The sequence below is a fragment of the Myxine glutinosa genome, chromosome 10 (assembly GCF_964187855.1).
Source record: "Myxine glutinosa chromosome 10, kmMyxGlut1.1, whole genome shotgun sequence".
Lineage (NCBI taxonomy): Eukaryota > Metazoa > Chordata > Myxini > Myxiniformes > Myxinidae > Myxine > Myxine glutinosa.
The window spans coordinates 100,771,085-100,796,047 of record NC_136270.1 but is presented as its reverse complement, the minus strand read 5'-3'; the positions used below and the strand labels follow the sequence as shown (position 1 = coordinate 100,796,047).

At 42.9% G+C, this 24,963-nt stretch overlaps 1 protein-coding gene across 1 annotated transcript in view; it reads left to right on the top strand.

Annotated features, from left to right (window-relative positions):
• Positions 1-24,963, top strand: part of LOC137433392 (sodium channel protein type 8 subunit alpha-like) — a 128,863-nt gene that overhangs the window by 9,421 nt on the left and 94,479 nt on the right. Inside the window, exon 3 of the mRNA XM_078785219.1 lies at positions 1,424-1,786. Within this exon, the coding sequence (XP_078641345.1) occupies positions 1,424-1,786 (363 nt within the window). The remainder of the gene's footprint in view (positions 1-1,423; positions 1,787-24,963) is intronic.

Below are 24,963 nucleotides of genomic sequence, written 5' to 3'. Positions count from 1 at the left end.
TCCTCTTTGTCATTATGGGGTATTGAGTGTAGATTGATGAGGGAAAAAATGAATTTAAACGACTTTAGCATAAGGCTGCAACATAACAAAATGTGAAAAAAGTGAAGGGGTCTGAATACTTTCTGAATGCACTGTATGTAAATATAAAAATTTACACACACATCTCGTTTTTTTCATTTATTTTCCTCACAATTCTGTCGCTCTCTTATTCACACACACACACACACACACACACACACACACACACACACACACACACACACACACACACACACACACACACACACACACACACACACACACACACACACATCTTGTTTTTTTTATTTTTGTTTCTCACAATTCTATCTCATGATTTTCAATTCTTATTTCTCTTTTTCAATTCTTATTTAAAAATGCATTTAATTAATTGTGCAGTATCGGTTGTTCCTAAACTTAAATATAAATAATTTAAAGGATTGCTGTAAATGATGTTAATTTCACAACATCCCATATTCAACTTTATTTAAATTGTAAACCTCAAACATAGTTCCTCTACCCAAAGCAAGAACCTTAACCTGGAAGCAATTGATTAGTTTCCCGACTGCACGGATCATCAGCTGGGCACCGTTCTTCCTCGAGGTTTCGATCCTTTCAGCCCAGGACCTCTCCCAACGGCGGATCCACAACCTCGATCATGGATCCACATCAATAGATGGTACATCAGTAGATCCACAACCTCAGTTGCGTACAGGCAGTCGGTCAACCCATCAATGCTACATCATTTATTCCAACTTTACTTGCTATAGGATTTAATGTATTATCATATATTTATAACTTTCCCCAAAATAGGTATTTCAATAAAAAAATAGGTGTCTGCCGTATATATATATATATATATATAGTGTGTGTGTGTGTGTGTGTGTGTGTGTGTGTGTGTGTGTGTGTGTGTGTGTGTGTGTGTGTGTGTGTGTGTGTGTGTGCGTGCATGCACCTGGTGCTATTTTACCATTTTATGTGTTGTATATTTTTTTAATCAGCACTTCCTTTCTGCTCGAATGAGGGTCAGTCAAGTATTGGTGTACTTGAGTGTGAGCCCCTGCATATATTGATCAAAGTAGTAAGTACAATGTTAGAGTTAGGCTTTGCATGGTGTGTGACCATCCTATTTGGCCTATGAATCCCATTTACTCATTTCATGATGGCCAAAAGTCTTGGAGTCAGGAAATGTATTAATGAATGCACTTACACCAACATAGGTTGATCTAGTGGAGGTTGTCCAAGGGTTATCCCCCCCCCCCCCCTCCCTCTTCCATTCCTCCAAACTTCTCTTTTTAAAACCTGGATCAATGCTCTGTTGTGTCAATCAACAATTATCATTATGGAAAATGAACATCAATATCGGATATACTCATAAGATACCTGTTTGTTTTTCCCCCTTCAGCTGAGAGTATTCAAACTGGCGAAGTCATGGCCAACAATGAAGTCACTAATGAAGATCATCGGAAACACAATAGGCGCTCTTGGAAATCTCACAGTTATTCTCGTTGTCATTGTGTTCATCTTTGCCATCGTCGGTATGCAGCTCTTTAAGGAAATATACAACGATGAACATGTGAAAGCTATTTTGCCAGAAAAGGTTCCTTTGCGTTGGCACACGAAAAACTTCTGGCACTCCTTCCTCATTGTGTTCCGTATTTTGTGCGGCGAGTGGATTGAGAATATGTGGATATGCATGAAGCTTTCTGAAAATGACTACATCTGCATCATATTCTTCTTGGTGGTTTTGGTGTTTGGGAACTTGGTGGTGAGTTGTTTTTTTTACCTTTTTTTTTACGGCACAGCCCATCGGGCAGAGCTGTCTAGAACAGTGTTTGTCCATCTGTATGTATGTATGTATGTATGTATGTATGTATGTATGTCCCCTCAAACGTCTACCAATCAGAGCTGAGAATCTGGTCACATGACATGGTGATGTGATTACGTCTGATGTCATTACGGCGGTGCTGCGGCTGACCCTCCACGCACCGCCATTTTTGATATATATGCCGAACATATTGTCGAACCTGTCATGTATCACAATCGCCATGCTCTACCTTTACGTTTTTCATTCAGTGTGAAACACAAACAAACCGATTGTTAAAATGACCATCAAATATCGAAAGCATCGACGTTACGTCTCTTCCAACAATACGGTACGTATCGGCCTTAGACGTTATGACTCACCGTCCGCTTCGGACAAATTAAACACAGGTTTCTTAATACAGTGGTGTCGTTTCAGTAGTATCGTTTTCGTAGTAATAATAATATTATAGTAAATACAACCATAATACTTTAATCCCAATGTCGTGAATGGAAAGTTGATTGATTGAAGCGGTGTAAAAGCGGAAGTAAGGAATTCAGCTTGGTTTTAAAAAAATAATAGAATTTTCGTAATAATAACGTAACGTTATTATTATAGTAAATTTAATCGTAACACGTCACCCTTTGTAGTGACTGCAAACGTACTGGTTGTTAAATATATATCTTAAATATATATAAAAGTAGCGGAACTTTTGTGTCCGGCCGTCATGCTACTTCATTACGTATATGATGTCATTACGGCGTAAACACCCGTTCACTTCGATAGCGGCAGGAAAGGTCATTCCTCTTTGGGGTATATAGATTACAGTCGATCTATGATCGGGTCTCAAGAACATTTTGTGTGTGTTCATTTACCAAGGTTCTTGTGGAGAGATCGCCAAGTGGTGAAAAGCATTCGAGCAAGCACTCCATTCAAAACCCTTAAGGAACGGCTGGCTTGGCAAGCGCAAGCTAGCTGCTTTGTAAATGAGCACACCTCCGTCCCTTGTGGGGTATATAGATTACAGTAGATCTTCGCTCAATTCTGTTTGTAAAACTTACCTCACGGATGTCGGGATTCCTCCAAATTTATTTGTTTGATGTTTTAAGCAGCATTAACGACTGTTTAAAAAGCTAATCATGTGTGCTTGTGGTTTATCATATTTTACAAGCCCGGCTACGCCGCCGTTAGACTTTTGGTCTTGTTTTAAAGTGACATTTTGACAATATACAACATTGTCAAAGTGACAGAGGGTACAAGAAAGAGGAACATTACCTCATTAGTGAACCAGCTCGGTCTTACCAATGTTATGACGATGGCATAATCATCATTGCCATCGTCATCGTTTGTATGCAGACAATGGCTGTGGGTTAGCATCAGTTCATACAGGGGCCTGGCAGTGCTGCTGATGCAGTGGCTGAGATGCCTTTTGGCTGAGAGACCTGGCAGGAGTAATGCCCTGCTGGTGGATTAAGGGGTCTTACTCCTATTAAGAGGAGTGGTCCCAATTGTATGACCATGCATTGTGGCCCTTCGGGGGCATGATGCATGCGTTTGAATGACCATGTGCCTTGGGGTTGAGGCGCATGTGTATTGTTATTGGGACAGCCTTGTTGACGTTGTGCCTTGACCATGGGGTCAAGGTGCACGTCCGAGGCTGTTCAAATGTTTGGACTTTTTACCTTTTTTCACATGCAAAAAAGGCAGGCCTTGACTGGGGCCCTAAAACAGTCTCCTCTGTAGGTTACAGCAGGAATTAGTAATTCATTCAGGGTGCCAGCGATAGCTCGCCTACTCTTTGTGAAGGACACCATGGGATCTTTAACGTCAACCAACTAATGCCGGTAGATGGGATGCCCCGTTTAACGACAATCCGAGGGACGGCACACACATTGATGCCTCGTACTACATGCGAAACACTGGGATGACAGGTTTTTTGGGGGGTTTTTTGTATACAGAGTCAAGGCCATGAGAAGGGTACATGGTATAAAACAAATTTGCACTACTAGGAATTTCAGGAAAGAAGTTGGAGATTGAAAAAGGTGGATTTAGGGTGTTTTAACGGGGGTAGAAAAGATCAAGGTTTTGGATGGGGGAAGATAAGAGATGGTGGTGAACAGCAGTTTTAAAGACCTGGAGGGAGGAGTGGGATTGAAGAGAGTGTGGAGTTTGTTCCAGAGGCGGGAGAAAAGAGGAATGAAACAGTGAAGGTGAATAGAGAGTCTTGATTTTGGCAGTTTCACCAGAAGAGGGTTGCTGGCAGATCTTGTGTGTCCTTTTTTTTGTTTGTTTTTTGTATACAGAGTCGAGGCTCGTGAAAGAGCTAACATTTATCAAACAAACAAATCAAACAAACAAGCAAACAAAGTATATAAAAAGGGGAGCGGTCGACAAGATGGGGAGAGAAGGGGAGGAAGCACACAAACACAACATTTGAGAGCAGGGACATCGGGAGATGTTTTTGGAGGGAGAGGGCCTGGGGGGAGGCAGGATAGGTATAAAACGCAAGGACACCAAGGACTTCCAGGAAAGACGTCAAAAGTCACCTCAAAAAAGTGGATTTGGGGTGAAATTAGCAGGGGTAGAAAAGATCAAGGTTTTGGATTGGGGAAGATAAGAGATGGTGGTGAACAGCCGTTTTAAAGACCTGGAGGGAGGAGTGGGATTGAAGAGAGTGAGGGAGTTTGTTCCAGAGGTGGGAGAAAAGAGGAATGAAGGAGTGAAGGTGAGCAGAGAGTCTTGATTTTGGCAGTTTAACCATAAGAGGGTTGCAGGCAGATCTTGTGCGACCTGCAGGAATATTTGGGGGACAGAGCCCAGAGAGAGCTGGGGGAGCAAGGCCGGAGAGGAGTCGGTAGAAGACGGAAGACCACCAACCTGCCTGCGGTGATTAAGTGAAAGGCCCTCGGAGATAGCGTCATCGCGGGAGATTCCAATGATTCTGAACGCTTTGGTTTCAACAGCGTGAAGACGAGCTAGGTGTGAGGCAGGAGCACCAGCCCAGAGGGGAGAGCAGTACTCCATTGAGCTGCGGATGAAAGCCTTGTATGTGGTGAGGAGCTCAGGTGTGCCAACGAAGGACTTCGCACGACGGAGGATGCCCAGTCGGCGACTGGCTTTGGAGGCCAGCTTGGAAATGTGGTTTTCCCAGGAAAGATCATGGCAGATAGTGAGACCCAAAAGCTTGAGTGACAGAACTTCTTGGAGAGGATTATTCAAAAAGTAGATGGGAGGGTTGTCCAGTCGGTCTTTTCGGAGAGACATCGTAAGAGTGTGAGATTTGTCAGGATTGAAAGACATGTTCCACTTGTTTGCCCAGTCTGTGATTTTGTCCAGGTCTGCAGAGAGTGAGGAGGCTGCGGACTGCCAATCTGACGGATGAGGAATGGAGCGGCAGAGAGTGGAGTCATCAGCAAAGAGATAGAGAGGATTTTCAAGAGAGTCAGAGAGATCATTGATGAAGACCAGAAAAAGCACAGGGCCCAGAACACTGCCTTGGGGAACTCCAGCCTGAACAGGAAGAGGAGATGAGAGAAACCCATTCAGGGCCACACGTTGACTACGACTAGAGAGGAAGTCCGCCAGCCATGCGTGGAGATTTCCATGGATACCAAAGGAGGAGAGTTTGGTGAGCAGAGCGGGGTGCCAGACCGTATCGAAGGCACGTGATATGTCGAGGGAGACAGCTCTAATTTCCTGTTTGGCATTGAGGACCTCCATCCATTGTTGAGACAGCAGAAGCAGCATGTCCAGAGTAGAGTGACCTGGTCTGAAACCAAATTGATGATCAGAGATCAAGCCATTGGAGAAGAGGAAAGATTTCATATCCGAAGCAATGATGGATGCCATGACTTTGCTGATAATTGGGAGAAGGCTGATTGGTCTGTAGTTGCTAGGATCTGTTTTTGCACCTTTTTTGTGCAAAACAGTGATGTTGGCTGATTTCCAAGCAGATGGAAGTTGACCGTGAGCAAAAGAGAGGGTGAAGAGAACAGAGAGAGGGAGTGAAAGAGCGGAAGAACAGGATTTTAGGACCCGTGGGCTGATGCCGTCAGGTCCAGTTGCAGAATCAGAGTCGAGGGTTGACAGAAACCTTTCCACCTTGTCAGGAGGAAAGGACACGGAGTCCAGGAGCAAATGGGTACGACTGGGTATGGTGGGTACAGAGAGGGATGGGTTTGGGACACAAGATTTAGAGGGAAACACAGAGTTGAGGCATTCAGCTTTTTCACGTGCGGAGTCAGCTGTGTAGCCGTTTGAGGTAAGGGAGGGGATGGAGGGGGAACAAGCACCAGAAACAGATTTGACCAGATGCCACCAGGATTTGGAAGAGGGAGACAGATAAGAAAGTTCGGTCTTGAGAACAGAGAGAAATTGTTTCCTGGCTCTCCTGAGGGTGGACACACACTTGTTTCGGGCTTTGTGAAAGGAAATGAGATTTCCTTCCGTTGCATTTGCTTTCCAGGAGACGTAGGCAAGTTGTTTCTGGGCAACAGCCTCACCACAAGATTCCGTGTACCATGGATGGGAGGAAGGGTATGACAACTGAAGACGAGATGGGATAAATCTGTGCATGAGAGAGAGCAATTTACTTTGGAAGAATTCCCAGGATGAGTTGATGTCAGAGGTGGTAGAGATGGGAGACCAGTCCAGATGATTGATGGCTGCTTGAAGACCGTGCCAGTTGGCCTGAGTGAAATGCCAGACTCGTCGACGCTGAGCAGGCTCCCTGAGAATGGTCAGAGAGATGTCCACTTTAATAAGCACATGATCAGATGAGCCGATTGGAGCAGAAGAAGAGCAGCAGACATTTTCAGGGAAGTTAGTCATAACCAAGTCCAGAAGAGAAGATGCTCCGTTGACTGAGATCCGGGTCGGGAAATTGACCCAGTGAGTCAGTCCCAGTGAGTCGCAGAAGTCCTTTGCTGAGGAGCCATGGCTGGTGAGAGAGGTACCCACACCCAGCCAACTGGCATGGTGACAATTGAAATCACCACATATGAGGCAGAGAGAGTTGGGATGAGTAGATAGAAGTTGGTCCATATTATCAGACAGCGAGATGTAGATGGAGTCATCACTGTTTGGTGGACGGTACAACACACATATGAACAAGAGGTGGGAGCGAAGGGGAAGCCATAGCCAGAGGTATTCCTGGGGGTGAGGTGGCGAGAGTGCAGTGCAGGGCGAGTGAGGAAGAGAGTTTTTGATAAAGATAGCAACCCCACCTCCAGGACGAGGCTCAGGTCTATCATACCGGAGGAGGGAGTAACCCGGGAGAGATACTAAGGAATCAGAGACATCATGAAGGAGGAAAGTTTCTGTTAAGCAGATCACGTCTGGTTTGACAGAAGCAACCTGTATGGAGAGATCAGTCAAGTTTGAACGAAGGCCCCGGATGTTTGAGGTCCATACCGTTAATGAAGAGGAAGGGGGAGCATCGGATACAGAACAGGGGGGAGGAGGGGTAGGGTAAGATGTGGAAGAGGTGGAAGAGGGAGGGAGAGCTGTTGAAGGTGTGTCAGAGATTTCAGAATAGCTCGGAGAAAGGGAAGGATGGGGCGGACAAAAGGTTTGATGGTGATTGGGTGAGGCACAATGAGGTGTTATTTGAGGAGGGGGAAGAGCGAGGCAGAAGGTTGGGGGAGATGGAGGTGAGAGTTGGAAGGGGGAAGAAGCGGGGAGGATGCTTTGAGGGGGGGAAATTGAGAAGAAATTAGGGTGGGGAGATTTGAAGGGGAGGGGGGAGTTTCGGAGGGAAGGGACAAGGGGAGGGATTTGAAAGGGATGGGATATGGGGGAGATTTGGAGGGGAGGGGTGAGGGAGGAGTCTAGGAGGGGAGGGGCGAGGGGGAGTCTTGGAGGGGAGGGGTGATGGGTAGTTTAGGAGGGAGGGGGCAAGGGGGGAGATTTGAAAGGGATGGGTGATGGGGAGGATTAGGAGGGGAGGGGAAAGGGGGAAGATTTGAAAGGGATGGGTGATGGGGAAGATTTGGAGGGGAGGGGTGATGGGGAAGATTTGGAGGGGAGGGGTGAGATTGGATTTTAGAAAGTGTACGATTAATGGGAAACGAACATTCATTGCAAAATGTGTTTCTTGTGACCTTCGAGTCAAAAATACGTTTCAGGACGCTGGATGGAGGGGTGGAGTGCAGGAGAGTTTCGTGAATGTGGAAAAGAGGAACTGTAAGAGATGTAATATTTTTTTGGGATGAATAGATTTGGTGAGCAAGTCGAAAGCAACCTTTTAAAGAAGAAGAAGAAAAACGTGTTTTAATATATGACGGAATACAGAACTTGAGGGGAAAGTGTAAACATTATAAAGTTTAACAGTGAAAACTATCTGGGGAAATGGGGGAGAAACACGTGGTCGAAGAACGAATGAATGAATAAGAACGAATAAACGAATGAGAACAAAGAATAAGAACAGAGAAGGAAATGTTTTTTTTTGTTTTTTTGGAGTTGGGATTTACACAAGGAAGTAGGCTATGGGGTGAAAAGACTGGGAAAAGCAGAGAACGAAAGTTATTGGAGCACAAAACGACGGACCGCTGAGAGAAAAACAAAGCCTCAAGGTTGTACACTGTACAAGGCCTCAAGACACGACACGAATTAACACGATTTTCTATACAGGTATGGAAGATTTGCACCAAAAATCTTCCTTGGGACACAATATACGTACACACACCATAACATAAATACAGTTATAACGAAAATACAAATGGGAACAATTACTTAACTTCAATTTTGATGTAGAGCGTGGACAGCTGTGAAAAACGGACTTGCAGGAAAATTTGGGGAACAGAACACAGACAGAGCAGGGGGAGCAAGGCCGGAGAGGAGTCGGTAGAAGACAGAAAGACCACCAACCTGCCTGCCGTGAGCGAGTGAAAGGCCCTCACAATCAGCTTCATCGTGGGAGATTCCAATGATTCTGAAAGCTTTGGTTTCAACAGCGTGAAGACGAGCTAGGTGTGAGGCAGGAGCACCAGCCCAGAGGGGAGAGCAGTATTCCATTGAGCTGTGGATGAAAGCCTTGTATGAGGTGAGGAGTTTATCGCTGCACTGAGATTCGAGCCCATGCAACACTACTGATGGCATGATGATTCCCCATGATAGTAGATCTGTATCTTGAGCTTAGATTGCCTGATCTTTAATGGCTCGGCCTTAAGCCAGATTTTAACCCACAACATTTAGGGTGCTTGTTCAGTTGTCACCATCATTAGGGCATTGTCGTTATCATAAATACATTGAAACCAAGTCAAGATTTAACACAACAGAATGTGAAATCTTTTTACACAACAATATTAAAATGTACCACTTTGTGGGCAAAGTGGTAATCAAAGTATAAAATTTGATGCAATTATTCCATCCTCGGTATTAGATTTCCTTTCCTGAAACACTTTAGACAAAGCAGCGACAGCTGTTACAATGAGGTGCCCGGGTCTGGCAAAACCTGGAAGCCATCACCATTCCTAATGCGGTTAACATCGACTTGCAGCAACAAAACTAGAACGGCACTCGGTAGAGAGGATACCTGCGCCAGACTGAACAGTTTATGTTTTGTATCCCAATGACAGGACGAATCTGGTTTCGGACCTGCACCAAAATCGAATAGGCTTGTTCTTGTCACCTAACCAACTCGTCCACCTGGTTTTGTCATAACTCGTCCACAACTTTTTGAAATATCATGTTTTATATCACTTTTCACCCAATCTCTTAATGGTGAAGAATCACTTGACAAAATTAAATAATTCTCATATCCGAACGCACATTCAGATCTTCACCAAAATCAAATCGATTCGGTCTTGTCACCCACCCAACCTGTCCACCAAGTTTCGTCCAGATCCGTCCATAACTTTTTGAGATATCGTGCTATAGGTTTTGGCCCTATCGCTCAATGATGAAGAATCACTTCAATAATTCTCAGATCCAGATCCGGATCTTCACCAAAATCTAATAATTTCGTCCCTGTCACATGAGCAACCTCTCCGCCAAATTTCGTCCGAATCCGTCCATAACGTTTTGAGATATTTTGTTCACAGACAAGCAAACAGATATACAGGGGTGAAAACATAACCTCCATCCACCTTCAGTGGCGCAGGTAACTAGAACGGCACTCGGTAGCGCACATAGCTCCACCAGGCTGAACAGTTTATGGCTTGTATCCCTCTGATAGGCAGCATCTTCAACTGGGCCTTAACCAAAACCTAATCAGTTTGTTCTTGTCACCTACCAAAGTCATCCATCCAAATTTTATCATAATCCGTCCACAAATTTTTGAAATATCATTCTGTCGATCGATTTTGGCCCCATCTCTCAATGCCGAAAAATCACTTATAAATGAACATATTCTCGTATCCGGATGTATATCTTCATCAAAATTTAATCAATTTGTCCTTGTCACACACCTAACCTGTGCACCAAGTTTTGTCCGAAATCTGTCCATAACGTTTTGTGAAATCTTGCTCACAAAGAGACAGGCAAACAGAGATGGATACATAACCTTTGGTGGCAGAGGTGAATATACTTCTTAAATATACGTACATCTACTAGCATCTTTTAACGGAAATGTTAACCATAAATATTACCTGTTATGTTAACCATAAATGAAATGTTAACCACAAATATTACCACCATAAAAAAATACCTTATCTTTTAACGGAAATGTTATCCATAAATATTACCTGTTATGTTAACCACAAATGAAATGTTAACCACAACTATTACCACCATAAAAAAATACCTCATCTTTTAACGGAAATGTTATCCATAAATATTACCTGTTATGTTAACCATAAATGAAATGTTAACCACAAATATTACCACCATAAAAATACCTCATCTTTTAACAGAAATGTTAACCATAAATATTACCGGTTATGTTAACCATAAATGAAATGTTAACCACAACTATTACCACCATAAAAAATACCTCATCTTTAAACGGAAATGTTAACCATAAATATTACCTGTTATGTTAACCATAAATGAAATGTTAACCACAACTATTACCACCATAAAAAAATACCTCATCTTTTAACGGAAATGTTATCCATAAATATTACCTGTTATGTTAACCATAAATTAAATGTTAACCACAAATATTACCACCATAAAAAATACCTCATCTTTTAACAGAAATGTTAACCATAAATATTACTGGTTATGTTAACCATAAATGAAATGTTAACCACAACTATTACCACCATAAAAAATACCTCATCTTTTAACGGAAATGTTATCCATAAATATTACCTGTTATGTTAACCATAAATGAAATGTTAACCACAAATATTACCACCATAAAAAATACCTCATCTTTTAACGGAAATGTTAAACATAAATATTACCTGTTATGTTAACCATAAATGAAATGTTAACCACAAATATTACCACCATAAAAATACCTCATCTTTTAACGGAAATGTTAAACATAAATATTACCTGTTATGTTAACCATAAATGAAATGTTAACCACAACTATTACCACCATAAAAAATACCTCATCTTTTAATGGAAATGTTAACCATAAATATTACCTGTTATGTTAACCATAAATGAAATGTTAACCACAACTATTACCACCATTAAAAAAACCTAATCTTTTAATGGAAATGTTAACCATAAATATTACCGGTTATGTTAACCATAAATGAAATGGTAACCACAAATATTACCACCATAAAAATGCCTCATCTTTTAACGGAAATGTTAACCATAAATATTACCTGTTATGTTAACCATAAATGAAATGTTAACCACAAATATTACCACCAGAAAAAATACCTCATCTTTTAACGGAAATGTTAACCATAAATATTACCTGTTATGTTAACCATAAATGAAATGTTAACCACAACTATTACCACCATAAAAAATACCTCATCTTTTCACGGAAATGTTAACCATAAATATTACCTGTTATGTTAACCATAAATGAAATGGTAACCACCATAAAAAAATACCTCATCTTTTAACGGAAATGTTAACCATAAATATTACCTGTTTTGTTAACCATAAATGAAATGGTAACCACAAATATTAGCACCATAAGAAATACCTCATCTTTTAACGGAAATGTTAACCATAAATATTACCTGTTATGTTAACCATAAATGAAATGTTAACCACAACTATTACCACCATAAAAAATACCTCTTCTTTTAATGGAAATGTTAACCATAAATATTACCTGTTATGTTAACCATAAATGAAATGTTAACCACAAATATTACCACCATAAAAAATACCTCATCTTTCAACGGAAATGTTAAACATAAATATTACCTGTTATGTTAACCATAAATGAAATGTTAACCACAAATATTACCACCATAAAAATACCTCATCTTTTAACGGAAATGTTAACCATAAATATTACCTGTTATGTTAACCACTAATATTAGCACCATAAAAAATACCTCATCTTTTAACGGAAATGTTCACCATAAATATTACCTGTTATGCTAACCATAAATGAAATGTTAACCACAAATATTACCACCATAAAAAATACCTCATCTTTTAATGGAAATGCTAACCATAAATATTACCTGTTATGTTAACCATAAATGAAATGTTAACCACAACTATTACCACCATAAAAATACCTCATCTTTTAAAGGAAATGTTAACCATAAATATTACCTGTTATGTTAACCACAAATATTACCACCATAAAAAATACCTCATCTTTTAATGGAAATGTTAACCATAAATATTAACTGTTATGTTAACCTTAAATGAAATGTTAACCACAAATATTACCACCATAAAAAATACCTTCATCTTTTAACGGAAATGTTAACCATAAATATTACCTGTTATGTTAACCATAAATGAAATGGTAACCACAAATATTACCACCGTAAAAATACCTCATCTTTGAATGGAAATGTTAACCATAAATATTACCTGTTATGTTAACCATAAATGAAATGGTAACCACAAATATTAGCACCATAAAAAATACCTCATCTTTTAACGGAAATGTTCACCATAAATATTACCTGTTATGCTAACCATAAATGAAATGTTAACCACAACTATTACCACCATAAAAAATACCTCATCTTTTAACGAAAATGTTAACCATAAATATTACCTGTTATGTTAACCAAAAATGAAATGGTAACCACAAATATTACCACCATAAAAAATACCTCATCTATTAACGGAAATGTTAACCATAAATATTACCTGTTATGTTAACCATAAATGAAATGGTAACCACAAATATTAGTACCATAAAAAATACCTCATCTATTAACGGAAATGTTAACCATAAATATTACCTGTTATGTTAACCAAAAATGAAATGGTAACCACAAATATTACCACCATAAAAAATACCTCATCTTTTAACGGAAATGTTAACCATTAATATTACCTGTTATGTTAACCATAAATGAAGTGGTAACCACAAATATTAGCACCATAAAAAATACCTCATCTTTTAATGGAAATGTTCACCATAAATATTACCACCATAAAAAATACCTAATCTTTTAATGGAAATGTTAACCATAAATATTACCTGTTATGTTAACCATAAATGAAATGGTAACCACAAATATTAGCAACATAAAAAATACCTCATCTTTTAACGGAAATGTTAACCATAAATATTACCTGTTATGTTAACCATAAATGAAATGGTAACCACAAATATTAGCACCATAAAAAACCTCATCTTTTAATGGAAATGTTAACCATAAATATTACCTGTTATGTTAACCATAAATGAAATGTTAACCACAACTATTACCACCATAAAAAATACCTCATCTTTTAATGGAAATGTTAACCATAAATATTACCTGTTATGTTAACCATAACTGAAATGTTAACCACAAATATTACCACCATAAAAAATACCTCATCTTTTAACGGAAATGTTATCCATAAATATTACCTGTTATGTTAACCACCAATATTACCACCATAAAAAATACCTCATCTATTAACGGAAATGTTCACCATAAATATTATCTGTTATGTTAACCATAAATGAAATGTTAACCACAAATATTACTACCATAAAAAATACCTCATCTTTTAATGGAAATGTTAACCATAAATATTACCTGTTATGTTAACCATAAATGAAATGGTAACCACAAATATTAGCACCATAAGAATACCTCATCTTTTAACGGAAATGTTAACCATAAATATTACCTGTTATGTTAACCATAAATGAAATGGTAACCACAAATATTACCACCATAAAAAATACCTCATCTTTTAATGGGAATGTTAACCATAAATATTACCTGTTATGTTAACCATAAATGAAATGTTAACCACAAATATTAGCACCATAAAAAATACCTCATCTTTTAATGGGAATGTTAACCATAAATATTACCACCATAAAAAATACCTCATCTTTTAATGGGAATGTTAACCACAAATATTACCACCATAAAAAATACCTCATCTTTTAATGGGAATGTTAACCATAAATATTACCTGTTATGTTAACCATAAATGAAATGTTAACCACAAATATTAGCACCATAAAAAATACATCATCTTTTAACGGAAATGTTCACCATAAATATTACCTGTTATGTTAACCACAAATATTACCACCATAAAAAATACCTCATCTTTTAATGGAAATGTTAACCATAAATATTACCTGTTATGTTAACCACAAATATTACCACCATAAAAAATACCTCATCTTTTAATGGAAATGTTAACCATAAATATTACCACCATAAAAAATACCTCATCTTTTAATGGAAATGTTAACCATAAATATTAACTGTTATGTTAATCATAAATGAAATGTTAACCACAAATATTACCTCCATAAAAAATACCTCATCTTTTAACGGAAATGTTAACCATAAATATTTTCTCTCTGAAGTCACAACTGCTCTATCATAACCTCCATTCCTAACGGTGACTGCTCCTGGAATTTCCTCCACAAGAGGCTAATTTCTCTTCTTCACAAGTTCATTCCATCCCGCATTTTTTTTATGTCAATCGTTTCGCTGTTGGTACTCCAAATCATGTACCTAGACCACCGCAAGAAAAACTAGAACGGCACTCTGTAGAGAGCATACCTCCACCTGGTTGGCCATGTCACTCAATGGTGAAGAATCGCTTAAAAAATTCTACTCGGTGGATCCAGAACCGGATCTTCACCAAAATTGAATCGATTCTTCCTTGTCACATACAATACCTCTCTGCCAAATTTTGTCCGAATCCGTCCACAACTTTTTAAAATATTTTGTTCACAAACGGACAGACAAACGGACAAACAGGGGTGAAAACATAACCTCCATCAACCTTTGGTGGCAGAGTTTATAAAGCTAGCAAACGAATTGTGATAGAGTTTATGTTTCAAAACAAGTGACACTTCTTGCTCTTTTCTTAAGCATCGCCATTAGTCCAAGATTTTGGAAATCTGCTTTATGTCATGATTCTCTGGATTCTTCCTTTACAAATGTCAAATCAATTGGTTGTAGGGTATATGGGTTAGCACTGTATTTTTAGTACAGTTACATGCATTCGCACCATTATTTACATGTGGAAATCTGCTTTATGTCATGATTCTCTGGATTCTTCCTTTACAAATGTCAAATCAATTGGTTGTAGGGTATATGGGTTAGCACTGTATCTTTAATACAGTTACATGCATACGCACCATTATTTCACTCTTTTGCACAAAAAAAAAATATATATACATACAATCCTAACAATACGCTGGTATACACGGTGTGTACATACAACCCTAACAATACGGTGTGTACCCTGGTTAGAATAGGTACACCGTATCCCTGCGTGTCGAAAGAGGCGACTAGGAGGGTTGGCGTCAGGAAGGGCATCCGGCCATAAAAACATTGCCTCAAAAAGAGATCCATGACAATTACAACTACATATGGGCAGGGTACAGCCCGAAGTGGAGATCGGTTTCTGAGGTTTGGGACATGGAATGTAGGGACAATGACAGGGAGATCAGGAGAAGTGGTGGAAGTATTGGTCAGAAGAAGAGTGGACATATGTTGTGTGCAAGAGACGAGATGGAAGGGAAGTGGTGTGAGAATGGTGAAAGGTAGGCAGGGACAGAAATACAAGTTTGTGTGGCAAGGGTGCCCGGAGGGCGTGAATGGTGTTGGCGTCATGTTTTCTGAGGAGTTTGTAGACAGTGTGGTGAGAGTTGGAAAGCTCTTGGTGAACGTCATCTCGGGATATGCTCCGCAGGTTGGTCGGAGCGATGAAGAGAAGGACAAGTTCTGGTGTGCGATAGAGAAACTGATGGAAAACGTGAAAGATGAGGAAGTTGTTGTGGTAGGAGGAGACCTAAATGGACATGTGGGAAGGAGTATGGACGGTTTTGAGGGAGTTCATGGGGGTTACGGATATGGTGTGAGAAATGGAGAAGGTGAAAGGATTTTGGAGTTTGCTGATGGAGCTGATTTGTTGATTTGTAATACTCAGTTCCAGAAAGGGGATAATAAACTTGTTACATACACGTCAGGTGGGTCGACGACAACTGTTGACTACCTCATGGTGCGTAGGCGAGATAGGGGGCACCTCCGGGATACAAAGGTGATCCCGGGGGAGGAGGCTGTTTCACTGCACGACTTGGTTGTCTGCGACATAAGGGTGAAAGATGCGAGGAGAGCTTGGAGGGTGAAGTGCCAACCGAGAATGAAGGTGTGGAGGTTGAAAGAGGTGACAGTAAGGGAGGCATTAAAAGAGGATGAGTCGGGTAGAGGTGGATGTGGTTGAGCTTGAACGTGGTTGGATGTCAATGAAAGATAGTCTGTTGGGAGCCGTTGGTGAGGTATGTGGATGGACAAAAGGACCACCGAGGCACTCGGAAACATGGTGGTGGGATGATGAAGTTGGAAAGAGGATTGACGAGAAGAGGAAGAAGTTCAAGGAGTGGCAGAAGGCGAAGGGTACAGGAGCAGAAAAAGCAGAGCATGAAAGGTATAAGGCAGCCAAGAAGGCTGCAAAGAAAGAGGTAGCAAAGGCGCAGGAGACATGTAGGAAAATGTTCGGAGAACGCTTGGATTCGGAAGAGGGTCAGAGAGCGGTATTCAGGATTGCAAAGCAGATAGCGAAAGAGAGGTGTGATGTGATGGGGGTGAGTTGCTTGAAGGATGAAGTGGGACAAATCGTTGTGGACCCAGATGGAATTAAAGGCAGATGGAAAATAAATATGGAAATGCTGTTGAATACAGAGAATGAATGGGATGGCAACATAGAGAGTAACCCAGTTTTAGGACCGGCAGAGAAGATAACTGAGAAGGAAGTTGAGGAAGCGATAAAAGCAATGAAGAGTAGAAAAGCGGGAGGGCCGACAGGAGTTGTGGGAGATATGTTGAAGGCAGCAGGAAGTTGGGGTGTGAAGAGAATGGCAGAGATCTGTAATCTGGTGGTGAAAGAAGGTCGCATTCCACTGGATTGGGAACTGAGTACCCTCGTCCCTCTATACAAGGGGTTAAGGTGACCCTCTGGAGTGTGGCTCGTACCGAGCGATAAAGTTATTGGAGCATGGAATGAAGGTATTGGAAAGGGTGTTGGAGAGGAGGATAAGGAAGAAGGTGAAGATCGAAGAAATGCAGTTTGGATTTATGCCAGGAAGAGGAACGAGAGACGCGCTCTTTATTGTGAGGCAGTTGCAGGAGAAGTACATGGAGAAGAGGAAGAAGTTGTTTCTTGGGTTTGTTGATCTGGAGAAAGCATTCGATAGGGTTCCACGCGAAGTATTGACATGGGTATTGAGGAAGTTAGAAGTGGAGGAATGGTTTATCAGAGTAGTGATGGCAATGTACAAATGAGCACGCACAGCTTTAAGGACGAAGGATGGGAACAGTGGTGAGTTTGTGGTGAAGGTGGGAGTGCATCAGGGGTCAGTACTAAGTCCACTACTATTTGTAGCTGTGATGGAGGTGCTGGCTCAGACCATGAACGAGGGTTTACCGTGGGAGTTGTTGTATGCAGATGATCTGGTGTTGATTGCGGAAAGTATGGATGGACTGAAGGAAAAGATGAACAAGTGGTAGGAATGTATGTAGACAAAAGGTCTGAAGGTGAATATAGGAAAGACGAAGGTGATGGCAAGTGGTAAAGCGTGTGGTGAGGTGGAAAGAACTGGGAAGTGGCCATGTGCTGTGTGCAGGAAGGGTGTCGGAGTGAACTCCATTCAATGTACAATGTGCGCTGAGTGGGTTCATCAAAAATGTAGTGGTCTGAGAGGGTCATTAACCAGTGTGGCAGCTACATTCAAATGTAAGGTGTGTATAGAGGGGAGCTGCAGATGGAGGAAATGTTGAGTTGGATCTTGGAGACGGCGTGAAGCTGGAAGGTGTGAAAACATTTTGCTACCTCGGAGACATGCTGAATGGAGAAGCTGGATCAGACTCGGCAACGGTTGCTTGAGTGAGATGTGCATGGAAGAAGTTTCGGGAACTGAGTGGCGTGCTGATGAGGAGGGGAGTGTCTTTGAAGCTGAAGGCAAAGGTGTATGCTGCATGTGTGAGAAGTGTTATGATTTATGGGAGTGAGACATGGGTAATGAACGTAGAGCAGCAACGAAGGTTGGAAAGGATGGAAATGCGAATGGTTCGGTGGATGTGCGGAGTGTCGTTGAGAGAGAGGAAGACAAATGATGAATTGCGAAAGATTATGGGAATAGAGCCTGTAATTGATGCTGTGGAGGAACAGGTTGAGATGGTTTGGTCATGTGTTGAGGAAGGACCAAAATGACTGGTTGAGAAGAGTGATGGAAATGAATGTAGAAGGAAGTAGAGGACGGGGAAGACCGAGAAAGACTTGGCTAAAGATGGTGGAAGAAGAAATGCAGGCAAGGGGGTTAACAAGGAGAGATGTAGAAAATAGGGCAAAATGGAGAAGATTGTCATGGGGACCGCAAGGCTAACCCCCGCTCTTGCAGGGAAAAATGGCCTTAAAATTCACGTTGTTGTTGTTGTTGTATATATATATATATATATATATATATATATATATATATATATATATATATATATATATATATATATATATATATATATATTGTTACGGACGCGGTTAAAGATGTTATTTACCGAGCGGTTGGTATTACCGCGACCGAACAGTTATTCCCCGACTAATACCCGATTTGCCCCAAACTTTGGCCGGATCGCGCCACCGCTATTCAATCGGGAAAACTCTAAAGCGACCGAATGCAAAGAGATAAACGAAGGCAAAGAAAGGTTTGGAAATACTACTAAATTTATTTACTATTCACACACATAAGCAGAAAGACAGCAGTCATGTTTATTTACAAGCACATGAGACGCAGGTGACACAGTGAAAATACTAGCGTATACAGACTTATTGTTACTACCCAGGGACAAGACAAAAGACAGACTACGAGCACACTTACACGGGGAATGATGATAGGGATGGCAGGTGGGTGGCTGGTGGATGGCTGGCGGGATAGGGAGGTCCAACTAGTTCTGCAGCTGATCGACTCGTGGGCAGCCGCCGCTCCTTCGCGGCCCTACTCCAAACTGCCGTCCAGGCCTCACGCTGCTGTGGCTGCAGTTTCGGTGGCTCGAGCTGCAGCAAGTGCAGTTTCGGTGGCTCGAGCTGCAGCGAGTGCAGTTTCGGTGGCTCGAGCTGCAGTGAGTGCAGTTTCGGTGGCTCGAGCTGCAGTTCAACCCTGGACTTCTTTCGCAGTTTCTCTGTCGTCAAAGCTCATCTCCCTTGTCTGCCTTGGGAACGCCCTGCCTGCGGGTTATATAGGCCCCACCCCTCAACCTTCGCGAACCTCCTCGATCTTTCTTTCCACACCCTCTCCAAGTCCAACCCCTTGTTCGTGGTTGGTTGAGTGGGGCTGACTCACACCTCCCCTCTATGACGAGGTGGGGACCCGCCTTTCTTCCCCAACCCTGCCTCGTGGTCAATGGCGGCAATTGGAGCGGAGGTAGTTTCCAATCGATGAAAGGGGGAATGGAGGTTTTGGGAATGGGAATGAAGGGAATCTATCTCTTTCACTGGTGCAATGGAGTATTTCAATTAATGGGAGACACAGCCTTACCCTAAAACACATAATAAGATATAAGCTATCGAACAGGGGTATTCTATGATTAGCTGTTGTGTGGATGCTTTATGGACTAATTATGGGACGCCCTTTGACCTTTACACAGCTCCGGAGGCAGGAGGCGCAGACTAAACAATAATAATAATAATAAAACACACAATAAAAAAAAATACAGTCCTCATATCCGCAACAATATATATATATATATATATATATATATATATATATATATATATATAGTTGCGGGTCACCGACGTCGGCTTTCCCCTTATCAAGAGGGGGTTAATCCCCTTGTCTCTTATCTGGCCGACGCGATCCTGGGGGTTATAACGTCCTTCCCGGGCAGCGTTAGGTAGGGTTTTTAGGACTAGGGATTCGCTATTACCTAAGTACTAACGCTGACCGGAAACGAGGAGATAACTCCCGCTCGAATCACGGATATTGATGGAAGATTGCCGAGCGGATAGCAATCCGCGATCCGAGCTGTTAACCAAGACTAGACCCGATTCTAAGCGGTTCCTAATGGTGCCACGCTTACCCAATTGAGAAAAGACTAGGACGACCGGATTAAGGAGAAACCAGAAAGAACAAGGCAATTTATTTACAATGTACAAAGAAGAGGAGGAAACGAAAGAATGTACAAGAAAGAAAGAGGAAGGAAAAGTACAGAGGACAGTCTTAAACAGTCTTATTGTATTCCCTGGACACGGGCCCGATCGCTCTCAGATTCGGTCTCAGACTTCAGACTCACGCGGGGGGTGTAGATGGTAGGGTGGAAGGTCTGGCGATGGCGTCCAGGCTCCGGTCTGGTTCCGGTCCTCGACCCGTACCAGCAGACGAAACCCGGCAGGCAGCTCTCCACATAGTGTAGCGCGAGCAGACAATTATAGTGACGGGAAAGGTAAGCTGGGCTATTGGCGTACGTAATATGTGCACCGGCGCTTTTGTACTCGCGCTACCGGTCTTACTCGCTCCAAGCGCCCCCTCCCCAATGTCCTTCAGCACGTTGCAGTTCTCCGCAATGCGTGCCGCGCGCTCGCCCAGTCAGCCCTCTCCTTCAATTCCTTCAAGTCTTTATCACGCGAGTCCTGTTCATGCGTGAATCGTGCCAGTCCTTTGTAACACCAATCTTGGCTTCAGTCCTTTCGCAATGAGCGCTGCTCCGTAACTCCTTTACACACTGCACTTTCCTCACGAGTCCACTGAATGTCAACCTTCCCCGGCGAGTCCTTTGCAATCGCATCGGTCCTTCCAAGTCCTCTCGAAGTGCTTTTGTGCGCGCTTTTATAACCAAGCCAGCGAACGCTCTGGAAGCCCAAAACCACGCCTGTCAGGCGATCTCACTCCAGCCCTGGTTGGCTGGTTATGGTTTACCGGCCCCGCCCTGATGGCTGTTTGACGTGGCCGCACCTCCGTCCTGGTGCTCCGCCCCCTTTTCGGGCCTTACCTCGTGGGTTTCTGGGCTGGTTTGGGCGGAAGCCCAGCGGGGTTGCAAACGCTGCTGGCAAAGGCGCGTAACCAATTGGGAGGGGCCATGGGGCACAGACTGGGGAGCGCTTAATGGCGTCACATGGAAGGGAGGCTGCCAAAATGAACGGAAGGGCCTACTCTTATTTGTTTGACGCAACGCAGATGCAACTATTGGGAATGGCCTTATCTAACACATACTAAGAAATAACTGACGTCCTATGGTGACCTACGTGTTGCTTGTGGCCTATCTATGGGGTCCTACCTTTAACCTTTAATGATGTTATACTTACAAGTGTGGGTTCTCAAAACCGCAACACTGCACCCCTCCTTTTGCCAGGCTCGGCTCGAGCCGAAAACTGGGCCAGGACTACCTTTACAACTACATGTGACACTTAGGTGTGGTTTCCCTCAACATTTAACCTCACCCTGAGTGCGACAGTTTTAACACTAGATATGTCCCACCTCCTGCGTTGTGTCCTACCTAACTGACTCACGCCCACAATTAACCGAATTACGGAATTATTCGCAAAAGAAACATTTAAGCCGGTGGGGAGCCAGTTATTTACAAGACGCTACTAATTATTTACAAACTACAACCCAGGACCTGACTTTTGTGAGAAAAAGAGGAACTTTCTGATAAGAGCCCACGACAGAACTTCCCACACTCTTACTATGTCTCTCCATAAAGATCGACTGGACAACCCTCCCATCTACTTTCTCAACAATCCTCTCCAAGAAGTTCTGTCGCTCAAGCTTTTGGGTCTCACTATCTGCCATGATCTTTCTTGGGAAAACCACATTTCCAAGCTGGCCTCCAAAGCCAGTCGCCGACTGGGCATCCTCCGTCGTGCGTAGTCCTTCCTCGGCACACCTGAGCTCCTCACCACATAAAAGGCTTTCATCCGCAGCTTAATGGAATACTGTTCTCCCCGATGGGCTGGTGCTCCTGCCTCACACCTTGCTCGGCTTCACGCTGTTGAAACCAAAGCTTTCAGAATCATTGGAATCTCCCGTGATGAAGCTATCTCCGAGGGCCTTTCACTCACTCACCGCAGACAGGTAGGTGGTCTTTCTGTCTTCTACCGACTCCTCTCCGGCCTTGCTCCCCCAGCTCTCTCTGTGCTTTGTCCCCCAAATATTCCTACAGGTCGCACAAGATCTGCCAGCAACCGTCTGATGGTTAAACTGCCGAAATCTCGGCTCTCTGCTCACCTTCACTCTTTCATTCCTCTTTTCTCCCGCCTTCTGGAACAAACTCCCGCACTCCCTTCAATCCCACTCCTCCCTCCAGGTCTTTAAAACAGCTGTTCACCACCATCTCTTATCTTTCCCCATCCAAAACATTGATTTTTTTCTACCCCCACTAATTCACCCCAGATCCACCTTGTTTGAAATTCCAACTTCTTTCCTGGAAGTCCTGGCAGTGTCCATATGTTTTATACCTCTCCCACCTCCCCCCTTCCCATGCCCCCCCCCCAAAGCCCTCTCCCTCCCACAGATCTCTCGATGTCCCTGCTCTCAGATGTTGTGTTTGTGTTCCTCCCCCTCTCGCCCCATCTTGTCTACCGCTCCCCATGTTATGTGTTTTATGTGTCGGTTTGTCTTTCTGTGTGATTAATGTTAGCTCTTTCACGAGCCTCGATCTTGTATACAAAAAAAAAAAAAAAAAAAAAGAGGAAACACCATTGCACTGCACTGCACCGATACACCATACACCCATATGTACCACAATAAATGCAGCATAATAAAACAAATGCATGAAAAGCACCATCACCCAACATGCACAAAAACAAACATTTTAAAATAATCCGTGATGTCTTGTGCTTGTCTTGACTGCTGGGCCGATGGATCTTGGTTGCATCTTGCTTAATCTTCTTCTTTGATGGATTAATTAATAAAAAGGGCACAAAACCGCGCCCGTTTTTTTTTATTTGGCCAGCAGGGCCAGCATAGGTGGTTCGCCTGCATGGCATTGATGCCACTTAAAACACAGTGGTCCACAAGCAGGATGCTGCTGGCAGCAATGGTCTGTCCCAGCAAAGGTGCCAGGCCACAGAACATGTGGTCCATATGGTGTATCAGTGCAGGCAGGCAGGCAGGCAGCAGGGTGCAGGCAGCAAGAGTGCGGCCGCACTGATCAGGGCACCTGCACACTCCCCTCGCACAAAAGACCATAGGTCCATGAGTGGGGAAGGAAGACAAAGCAGAGGTTAGCGGGGGAAAATGGCGCAAGGGTACACATCAAAACAAGGCAATGCGACATGAAGGGCGCGGGAGAGCGAGCTGAGAAAGCTCGTCCCTACTCGTTCGTCACCCCCCACGTCAGCCTACACTACCCTTGCCCTTCCCCATATTTACACAATTTACAAATCCGTCTCTACTGTCTCGTCCCCCATATCTCCCCTAAACCGAATTCGTCACCCAATCCCTCCCCAGAAGGAAGGGATGGAATCAACACAATGTCAAACTCCGTCATGATGCATCTTACATTCTCCAAATATCCGCAAAACCTGGTGTGGAGTCCTGTCACCTCGGTGAGTGGATGTGTATGGTGCGAAGACATTTTATCCTAACTATCTTCGAAATGACATTAACACAGTTACACTACCCGGGGTCTCGCCCTGCCAATCCATTGGCCATCTTACACTATGTGGTTCTAAAAACCCATTCCCATTGACCATACTGTGGTGCTCTCCCAATTTGGGGTCTCACTCTTCCCATTTTTCTATCTGTGCCCTCGCACAATTTCGGGGCTGGGTCGTGTGGCTCTACCAGCATGTCTACTTACCTGCGCACCTCCGCCACTGAAGCCGCCTCCCGAGCTTGCCTGCTCCTGACGACTACCTAACCGGGGAAGGCCCTCCCTGGCTCTTACCCCCTATAATGCCCCCTCAGCATCGGGCAACCCGGGTCCTTCCCATGGATCCTCGGGCCCCACTGAACTCTACACAACTCTACCTGGCTCCCAGAGCCTACCTGCGGCCTCACCTGGCCGACAGACTACCAGTGGCGGAGTGCTCATTTAACCATACGTACCAATTAAGCCACACGCCCAGCCAATCCACAGTCTTATGCACCCCTCTAAGCACTTATTTCTACTACACGCACCACAGATGTCAATATCCAACAAATTTACCTACTTCCTCTACCTAACTTTAAACTACCCTCCCCGGGTATTCGTGAAGGGGTCCATCCTCCCCCCATTCACTCCTTCGCACCATGCACTCCACTCCACTCATTCCACACACCATTCACTCCACACCATTTATTCCACACCACCAAGCTCTCTTGCACACTCTTGTGCTCTCATTCCTGTTTCCCACTTGCACCTTCTGCAAGTCATTCACACAACACAATTACACACATCCTCAATACTCCACTCATACAGTTTTACACACACACACATCATTCATGAGCATTGCCTCTCAATTCCTCATTTGCTCACCAGTACCACCAAGACTCTCATTCCAATTCCTCATTTCAAGCCCATGCACATGGTGGTTCCCACAATTACACACACACAGCATCATCTGACTATCTCCTTCCCTCTAATACTAGTGCTCCCCGTCATCCCTTATACTAAGCACATCCCTCGTCATTATCATCCAACTAATCT